The 10,416-nt window shown below is 40.4% G+C and overlaps 1 protein-coding gene across 9 annotated transcripts in view; it reads left to right on the top strand.

Annotated features, from left to right (window-relative positions):
* Positions 1-31: 31 nt before the first annotated feature.
* The window catches only part of myo3b (myosin IIIB), a 47,435-nt gene continuing 37,050 nt past the window's right edge, over positions 32-10,416 (top strand). For 3 of the 9 annotated variants that reach the window (XM_077728211.1, XM_077728215.1, XM_077728214.1), the window contains exons 1-10: positions 32-267; positions 367-468; positions 541-577; positions 3,559-3,742; positions 3,893-3,913; positions 4,577-4,711; positions 4,784-4,888; positions 5,033-5,132; positions 6,091-6,167; positions 6,849-6,994. In XM_077728211.1, coding sequence (XP_077584337.1) covers positions 462-468; positions 541-577; positions 3,559-3,742; positions 3,893-3,913; positions 4,577-4,711; positions 4,784-4,888; positions 5,033-5,132; positions 6,091-6,167; positions 6,849-6,994 — 812 coding nt within the window. In that variant the 5' untranslated portion in view covers positions 32-267; positions 367-461. Of the gene's footprint in view, positions 469-540; positions 578-3,162; positions 3,314-3,558; positions 3,743-3,892; positions 3,914-4,576; positions 4,712-4,783; positions 4,889-5,032; positions 5,133-6,090; positions 6,168-6,848; positions 6,995-10,416 lie in introns of those variants that run through there. The other 6 variants (XM_077728208.1, XM_077728209.1, XM_077728206.1 and 3 more) reach the window with 4 other exon arrangements.

Below are 10,416 nucleotides of genomic sequence, written 5' to 3'. Positions count from 1 at the left end.
CTGTCAAATCTCTTGATTAGATCCGACGGCAGTTTATGATTTCATTCCTTTATTCCGTCGTTGGACTCTGCATGTGTGTGTGACCTGGTGCCCTCAAACAAATTCCACTGCCATGTGATGTGTGTGTTTTCTGGATCATTGGGTTGAGTTAAACAACAGAAGCCTTGTGGGTAACAAAGGAGCGCCACGCAAAAACGTGACCTTCCAGCCAAGTGGACCAAAGCACAGCCAGAGGAGAGGAATGTTACCTGCAAGACCAAAGCTTTTGTAAGTAAGATGTTGATTGCTCAGCAGTTCACTTGGCACCTTTCCCCACTGCCTTGGTCTCCTGCTCAGGTGAGCAAAGTGATGTATTTCCATTAGCAGGTTCTGCACACTCTCCTCAGGTGTCCATAAGCTCATTATTCATTATTAAACGCGCTGCCTGGCTGAAGGAAGCAAATCAGTTCGGATATGTTGCGATGGATGGTAAGACTTGCTATTATTTTCTATTAACAGAGTAATACAAGAATGATGATCTTTTTTTGCCATTGTTTTTAGGGGTTAAAGTTGGCAATGGAGCAACAAACTCCCAAAGGTAAGACTCCAACTTTCTTGTCTGTCTTGTAGAAATTGTCATATAATTTGGCTTGCTTTTGAGTTGTTTGACAAATTATAAAAATGCCAAATAGTTTTTTGCCCTGTTCAATTTTCATGCTGACTGAAATGAATTGGATGTTTGGTACCGTCCGTCAATGACATTGAATAAGAGGACAGCATATTGCATATGACTGTAATTCATTTTGCTTCACTGCATATTCCTTGTGCATGCATGCAGCTTACTCTTTGCTCAGAGGTGGAAAAATGTCTTTGCTCATGCTTATGTGAGTGTTTGGGTTGTCCAGGGTGACAAATGTAGCTCCCCGCAGCCTTGCTGCAGGTTTACTGCAAAGCCTCTTCATATCCCCTTAGAAAGGATTATATAGTTCACAGGGTTTTTTTTCCTTTCCTCCCCACGACAGACTTACTGGCCAGTATACAAAGTGGTGTTCCCATAGGGCCTGAAAGTGAGAGTGAGGGAGAGAGGGTGATTGTTGGAGGCAGAAAATGAGATTACTCAACTGGAACCTGGCAATCATGTGCACTCACTCGACAGTCACGTCATTAAGTACACTTTTCAGTAAAGTCCAGTGTGTTGACATAAGAAAAATGCCTATTCTTTAGTTTCAGCGTTTGAATTATCATTGTGCATTCCATCATTTGGGTAATTGAATAATGCCATTACAATGATGAGCAGGACACTAGTTTCTCCTGTATAATTTTATGATTTTGAGGAAGGAATATGCTGATGTGGGGCTGCTGTTTTGCTCTTGCAGGAAAGTAAACAACGGGGGGGGGGGGGGGGGGGGGGTAACTTGAGTTCGACCATGTGGGGTGACTAGAGTTCTTTTCTCAATTACCTGCGGCAGGCTTTTCCCTCAATAGTTTCTCCTTGCTGCAGATAATATGTCAATGAGGCATCTTTAGGTGTTGATTATATGATTTGTTTTCCACATGGAGCAATACCTTTTGGGATCTATGCGTCGTCAGGATATTTTTAATCAATTAAAATGACTTCTACTTCTATTACCCAAACGGATAAATACACATGAATATTAATGATATGTTTAATGCTGTCATGCTTTACTAACCTTTTGAACTGCAGCACTAAAACAGACTAAAATATGTGACTAATATTTCGGTGCCTTAAAAAAAATCCAGCTCAAGATAATTTGATAACCAATTGGAGAATATAGATAGACCTGGACTGTAAATTCAGACATTTGAGCAACACTAAAAATGAAATGAACTCAACAAGACCAGAAGTAGAGTCAGGAGGAGTCATCGAACTTGGCAACTGCCATCAACTTCCTGGTTACCTGCGCGCAACTCGAGAGGCATCATATCACCAGCCATTATGAGAGCATACACCTGCCACTTGAATATTTCAAATCCACAAAGGATCAGGTCACAAATTGCTTGTAAATAATTGATCCTCATAGTTTAGTATGAATTAGTTGGCCTCATTTGGAAGTAGTCCACTTTCACAGGCGCAGGTACGTCAACAATTTGTCTTTTTAATTCATTTAAACACTTATTAGCAAAAAGAAATGTCTATCATTTGTCCTCATGCTGAATCATAAATTGCATGTCATCCTGACCTGAAATGTTTAGTTGACTTTCTGCAGAGTAATGATGCTTTGGTGGATTTAAATATAGAATTAGGTAAACAGACTTTTGTTGATTGATAAGGTAAACATAGAAGTGCATTTGGGGAACGATTTAAGAAATGCAAATGGTGATTTTTTGGGGGGGTGTTGATGGATAACACCTCAGGAAGCGGGATGAGCAGGCAATTATTTAAATGGGGGATGATGATGCAGTATTAAGGCTATTTGTTGTTGACTCTGTTTGCCTCATGCTTGATAACTATTCGCATCAAGCCGTCAGGGTCACACTGACTAATGCCGGATTGTACACACAAACATCCCTCTCCATCATGTCCCTTATGGACTAGCACAACCTGATGAATCATATTATTTGAGGATGTTCAGGGTCTTTTGGAGCATTTCTTCTTTGGTGTCGTTGGTCACACGCAGATCACAACAAAGCCTGATTCATACTGGTGCTTTTTACTTGGATTTTGACCCTATAAATGTTGTATGCCATCAGTTAAAACAATGGTGTCTTGACTTTGTGTATAGCAATATTTCGGATGAATGGGAAATCTGCATTTTTTTTTTAGAAAGTACCTGTATTTGAAATTAGTGTGAGTTTTAAGAGTTGGTTTTACATATCATCTGTAACCATGCCCATAACTCAAAATGCAGTTTACCTTGTTTCTCTCATAAAATGAGTAGAATTATCATTTATCTACTCTAGACTTCCAATAATCAGATGTAAATATTTGCCATGCTTTTCCTTAAGAGACACCGTTCAATTGAATGGTAATAATTACTTTTTTTGTTCATTCCCTTTGTGGCCCAGCACTAAATTTTCCAGCTCTTGCGGGCGGCTGATTTAAAAGACAGGCAACCTTCCCAAAGAGATTTCTTGCAGTGAAAGTTAGCCACTCATTCACACGGTCGCGTGTCTAGCTAATACCGTCCAATCCAATTGATCTTGACGAGATTGCGCTTCCGTGCTGAAGAGGAGGAGGACAGAGCTAAGGTCGCTTCAAAAACGGAAACAAAAACAAATCTTGCTTCTTCTGCTGGCTGTCATTTGGATTATGGTCACTTTTCTTGTAATTGTTCTCAGTGACAATGAATCAGAAGAAAGTGACATTTGCCATGTAAGTACTTCTTGATTTAATGCCAGACGGGCAGAGCTGTTGTTTGTCAATGGAGCCTTTAAGAAGGCCTCGTGGGAATAAATACACTGTACTGCTATGTTCCAGCGCAAGTACGTACATGACTGTTTTCGTTACTGCCTCGTCTTCTATTTTAGGTCGTGTTCCAACTACTATTTCCTATCTAGTTAGTATTAGAGTACTTTTTATGATGTAATTTACCATTGTCTCCTTATTCTATCCTCCAGGCGGTCATTGTATGGCGTGTATCCTTACAAGTCCAGCATGATTGGCCTGGAAAACCTGGGGGATCCATCTGATAATTGGGACATCGTGAAAACCATCGGTAAAGGGACTTATGGCAAGGTCTACAAAGTCACCAGCAAGAAGGATGGAAGTCAGGCGGCGGTCAAAGTGCTGGACCCCATCAATGTAAGGCAAACCCTACCAATGTCCATTGGTTAAAGTCTGGTCGGACCACTGAGAGGTCATTTTAAGCAAAGAAGGGATTTTTCCTAATGTTTTGGTAGGAGTGAATTCGACTCTGCATAAACTAAAACTCTTGAAACTGCCCTATCGCAGCATTCAAACCACACCAACCGAGTAAGTTCATTAATATTCACTCTAGTGACGTCGATCCTTTTCATTTTTTTTTGTCCCCTATCCTGTCGTGTTTTGGTCTCATTAGCTCTCCCCAAATGTAGTTCAGTTTTATCTGTGCACTTTTTTTATATTTAAGTAGCTGCTCATTTGTCTGTGTGATAAGGATTCTTTGTTGTCGAGCGGAGGCTTGATGTGTTTAACGGAGTGGATGGAGCAATCTTATTCCTGGCACTGCTATTCGCTATGATTCTAGCCTTGATGGCCGTTGGGAGGCAGCGGTCTCCAGTCTCATCCCTCTGCCTGACATTATCACTCAGACGTGCAGACGACGAGTTCTTTTGCTCTTTTGACTTTCACAGTAAAGTATCCTCAGGAATACTCTAGGTCACCGTTTCCATACATTCTTATTCCTTTATTGTAGATCCATTTGCACATGAAGCATCAAAAGTCCACCAATTTTTGATTTTTGGGGGTAAAAAAATACTACAATTTCTCAGGAGTGTGCTTGTCTACATAGGTTTACTTCTTGTTAATGTCTGGTTTTATTTTGAGATTATGACAAGAACAGGCATAAAACTTGGTGTTTGTTGGCAAGAATATGGACTGTTTGATATTTATTTGACAAATTTGACTACAATTTTAATGTTTTGGTGTTACCCAAAGGATGTGGATGAAGAAATCGAGGCAGAGTACAACATCTTGAGGTCCCTGTCCAACCACCCCAATGTGGTGAAGTTTTTCGGAATGTTTTACAAGTCGGAAAATGTAGCAGGTGGACAGCTTTGGCTAGTGTTAGAGGTGAGCAACAGCACCAATGGCACTGAAATGTATTTTTCTCATTGTACATACACGTATCCATCTCTTTCGTAGCTCTGCAATGGCGGCTCTGTCACCGAGCTCATCAAGGGGCTCCTGATGCGAGGCCAACGTTTGCAAGAGCCTATCATTGCCTATATTTTATACAGCGCTCTCCTGGTAAGATGCACGTTGAGTATTCACTGTGACAGGCCGCAATCAATGTCTATTCTGTTATGTGACTGGCTTTGTTTTGCTGTACGACGTGTACGTGGATCAATGCATGTCGAGCTCATACGTGTTTCCCAATGTCTCAATTTGAAGGGTCTTCAGCACCTGCACAACAACAGGATTATCCATCGGGATGTCAAAGGCAACAACATCCTCTTGACGACTGAGGGAGGCGTCAAACTGGTTGACTTTGGTATGGTGTGAAAAACTCAATTATTGGTGTGTGTTGGTTAGGCTAGGGCTGTCTTAGCTTTTTTTCTCTCAGGGACACTTAAAGGGATATTTGACATCTTTCCATGTTTATTTTTTAAACAGAGGGTCACAGTTGCTTTAAAAAAAAGATCAGATTTTTAATTGTTACATTTTGATCTATCATTGTCAATGGCAGTGATTGAATTGAGGAATACAAGCAACAAAGTCATCTAGCAACATCAAAAAGTCAAGAAAATCACAACCAGCAGTGCAATTTATCTCATTGGATTACATTTTAGGACTTTGTTGATAGAAAATGGAAATTCTGCACAATTTCCTATATTGATTTCTGCATTTTAACCCCCAAGCTATTAACTGACAACCTTCATCTAGTGTTAAAACTACAAAGTGCAACAGAATGTAAGGTCAATTTAAACTTCTTGTGACCTGTAACCTCTCAATTATCCATTTGTATTGACATCTGTGATGAAATCTGGAAGGAAGTGCTGTGTACAGCACAGAATGGGAGAAAAAAATATTTTGTTACCCTTTTCCTACAAGCCAAGTATGTTGGATTTCTGTGGTAGTGCACCAAATGAAATGAGTATGACGAAATCCCCAATTCAAGTCTATCACAGGCTCCCCTCTGTCACCATGACGTGGTCCGATTTTATGGAGCGTAGCCTTAACCCCCGAGGCTATTATTGCTCATTTAAATTGCATTCTTTTGCATATTAAAAGAAAGCTGGTGAGGGTCCCTCGGGCGTGTTTACATCCCCCATGGCGACCAGATGAAGTGGCCTCATGCTGATAAAAATCTGTCCTACATCATTTGAAATGATCACAGTCCTTTGTTGTTTCTACTCGGCAGGCTGTCACGGTTAATCATGCGCCGGCATTTATTGTTTAATACCGCCGTTTGTCCCAACGCTTTTAATGTTGTCCATTTTTTTTTCCAGGGGTTTCGGCGCAATTGACCAGCGCACGATTGCGGAGGAACACATCCGTGGGGACCCCGTTTTGGATGGCTCCTGAGGTCAGAGATGTTCCGTTTGGCCTTAAAATGTCTGACTTGAGTTGTTACAAAGAAAGAGACGTGAGAGGTTGTGCTATTTCTGCGCGGCTCTCCCCTGCGTCATTATGTATTCCCCTCCACGAGGGGGTGGCGCTTGAGGTCGTCCCAAGGTTAATAGCTGGGAGACAGTGGCCCGCCGCTTTGCGCCTAGCACCAATGAAGTGCTGCAAGAAAAAGCACCTCGGGGGCAATTAGAATAAACTCAGCTGTGTAATGTAGTGTCAATTATAATTATTGACTGAGAAATTCACTGAAGTGCCTGCCAAGTGCGCACTTTTTCCATTTCATGACAATGTCGTTGTATTTATTGTTGATGATGACATATTTTGTAAAACAGCTCAATGCATACAACTAATGTTATGCTTATTTACCTATTTGCCATTTATAGCTGTAAAATGATGTTTATGCATCTAAACAAAATCATTGTATGAAGCATGTTTTAAATAAACATGTAAAATAATTGTCATACATAACTAAAATATCTCTTCGCTACAATAAATGCATTGACTCCATTTAATAAAACTGATGCAGAATACAATTTGAAATATATTCCGTCTAAAAAGCTTATCAGAGCTCCAAGCCATGTATAGTTTGTCCTTGTTTGTGTCTTATGCTAAAGATTTCCTATCTTTGTGTTGCCAGGTCATAGCCTGCGAACAGCAGTACGACTACTCGTATGACGCCCGCTGTGACGTGTGGTCGTTGGGCATCACAGCCATTGAACTCGCTGATGGAGACCCCCCACTGGCTGAGATGCATCCAGTCAAAGCTCTCTTCAAGATCCCACGGTGAGTCCACAAGAGGGAGCCTCTGGCCCACAACTCTAATCCTAGTTGTTCTAAGACTGCATATGTCCAATCCTGGTGCTTATGTGGGTACTCCAGCTGTTGATGACAGCATAAAATAGCTCCAATTTGATTTGGATCCAGCTTTTTCCTCACTAATAACCACCATGGCTTACAGTATTACTTCAATATCAATGGCATTTGATTGACGGAAACAATGCTTACACATTTAGCAATTTTAATTTTGTAATGGTCTCGGCAAGTTTAATTTAAACACATGAGAAATACAACCTTACAATATTTATATTGCACAAAACTATCTTAAAAAAAACATTATGCAAATCTATCTGTTAATAATGGGAAACCTATTGCCGTTATACAGGCTCCGTATTGTCGACCTTCTCCTTTCTGCACAATTGTGCAATCATCCCCGTTAGGTCGAGAGATGTGATCCTTTGATTGCAATTTGCATCGGTGATTAGATCCATTCACACTAAGACGACGATGTCACCTCCGTTGCATTTTTATCTGGCGGTGTTGGTAATGTGTGCAATAGAAAGCAGAATTCTATCCGCTTTAAATTTAAACAGCACAAAAAAATCAACATCATACACACTAAGACGAGTAGAATCTGTTAAGATGACGTCTACATCGTATGGTACACTCATCCGCTGCAAGATTAGATACATACACACATACTATTAGTATCTAATAAATAGGAAGGGTTATAATGTATTTTATAAGAGAATTATGAGCACGCAATGCAATCTAGAAGCCTGCCAATATGGCTCAAAAGTCCCCTTTAGGTGGCAGTAAAGCCCAGTCATTTGTTCTAGTGCTTCCTAAAATATAGACAGTATGCATTTGTAATTATCCATTTGTGCCATTGGATGTTGGCAATGCAGCAGACGGCAAAATGATAGAAAAAGCTGCACATTTGACTTTTGAATCTGCTGAAATTCACTTCAATGGACAAAGAGGGTCAGGCTCCAGGTCACTGTGACCTTTGCAACTGCAAAAAGGGATGAATGGATGGAATGTACTTCTTTCCTCATACCTGCTGCAATCCAAAAAGTTGGCCTTTTTGCTAGGAGACGGCAACCCAGGCATAATCACAGGCAACGTGTTGAACCGTGAAATGATTCTGTTAACATGTCATTTATCTCAAATACATTTTGTCGCCACTGCGTCACGGCAGACAAAATCGCGGAGAAAGATGATGTAAATGATGACTCCTGTATGAATGACTTTCGGAATAGGGAAATATGTTCCACCTTTGCGTTTCAAGTGCCACTGCGGGTGATTCATGAGCAAATTCATCATGGCAGCTTTTAATGATTAGCAAAAACTTGGATCTTATTCCCTGTACTATACTGCTTCACAATGTATTAACAGAGGGGCCTTCTCCTAAGTAATGTCCTTAGCCAGTACATTGCAGTAAATGCGGTACTAATGCGGTAAATATTATAACGATTGTAACATTTTGCATTGATTGAAAGATGTCTTTAAAAAAATAGACATGGATCATGCTTCATTTACACTATAGCTCAGTAATGGTTGTAGGTCAAGCTTCACTCAAGTGTACTTAAATGTATGGAAGTATTTAAAATTACAGTAGTATTTTTTTTTCATATGCAATTGCGACGTTTAGAGCATTTTGGAACAAAAAGATGAGGTTGAAAAAATATGATTTATTTACAAGGCTTTGTATCTATATGGCCTGAATTGACCTCTGAATTTTTGTCCACTCTGTTTCATGGACTTTTATTCAGTGTTTTGCATACCACTGGATAGAGCAGGACACAAATATTTTTACCAATTGTTTACTCCAATTTTTATCTATACTTTAGGTCAGACCACTTGGAGAAAATCCAAACAAAAAAATCTTGCCATTCTTCCACATTAACGTCATAAAAAACTAAGTCGTATTCTGTTTTAGTAGAAAAATCACACAACTTAGAAAAAAATCTTCTGCTTAATCGATTGAATTATTGTCATCCGAATATCCAATAACAAAGATTTGCGGGTCGATATTGTTATGGTAGCACGATGGGAATTAGCATCCAGATGGAAGTGACTGTAAGGCCGGCAGGCAATAAACACCCCGTGAGCTACATGATCTGCGGTCACCTTCGTGCGTGGTCGTCGTCTGACCGCTCCCGAATGAAATATGAGCTACTTGAAGCACGTTGTACGCCACGTTTAGTCGTGGCTGCTCTATTACGCTACTTGAGAAGGCGCCTTTCCCCCTATTTCTCTTCTTTCCGCCTCCTTTTTTGATGAATTGAGTGCGCCGCAGCGTTAGTGACAGATGTGAGCTCATAATATCCCAGAGTGAAGGTAATGGAGCGTGACAGAGGGTAAAGTTATAAAATCCTCCACTGTAAAATGAATTACAAATACAAATATGCCCTGTGATATTTAATATGCGCAAGGTTAATACCTCAAGTCAATTTTCTATACGGTGGAATGCCTCGCATTGTCTATGCAACATCAAACTGAATGCGTGTAGATAAAAATGGCCGAGCTTGGTTTTGTTAGGCCAGATCATGAAAGAAATTGCTAACTAATATAAATCTCTAAGTGAAGAAGCAAGAAGACAATTAAATGATAAGATATGTGATAAGATAAGCAACTTTTATCTTTTCCAAAGCAGGGTTTCCTTTTTTTGTGTGCCAAATAACAAAAAAAAGAAGGAAAAAAGCACTTAAATAACAAGCACTAGAGATATAACATTCTGTAGGACGTGAAGGATTATGAACGCTGCATAGCGAGTACCACGCAAAAATATTTCTTTGCTCTCATTTTCGTCTATTTTTGCGAGGCTTAGCGCCAGCCGTCAAGTGTCTCTGACACCTCTCTGATTTTGCCTCCATCCATAACGAAGAGAAGAGGCTTGACAGTAGCGGCTCGGCCCAGCCCGTCATTTGAATAAGCCATTCGCGATGACAATGTCAGCCTCTACTCTCACCAATGAGAAAAAGGGTAAAAATAAAAGTGCCTGTAAATTTCCTAGGCGCCATTAGCACGCTTGAGAGCGTTATCGGCAGCGTGTGCATGTTTCTTTTTTTTTATATTGACACATTCTTGAAACGTACATGCGTGTGTGGTACGACGGCAAGGCGAGAGAGAACATGTCTGCAGGCTCACATTAGAGCTTCTATTCAAGCAGTCACTTTGCCGGCTTTGATCTACACTTTGCAAAGGATTGGCTGCTTGATTTTTTTTCTCCTTCTGCTTCTGCTTCAGAGCTGTAGAAGTGATAGATTCCATGTGCTTCGAATAAGCCAAATCAGAATACTTGTGCTTTCGTATGGTCTGTTTAGGGTGATGACAGCTTTCGAAGAAATGACACGCAGGAAATCATGACTCGTGTTTATACGTAGGTTGCTATTGACTGAAATGTCCAATCAAATTGGACAGGG

The sequence above is a fragment of the Stigmatopora nigra genome, chromosome 11 (assembly GCF_051989575.1).
Source record: "Stigmatopora nigra isolate UIUO_SnigA chromosome 11, RoL_Snig_1.1, whole genome shotgun sequence".
NCBI classification, from domain to species: domain Eukaryota; kingdom Metazoa; phylum Chordata; class Actinopteri; order Syngnathiformes; family Syngnathidae; genus Stigmatopora; species Stigmatopora nigra.
This window is presented reverse-complemented; position numbering and strand designations above follow the sequence as displayed.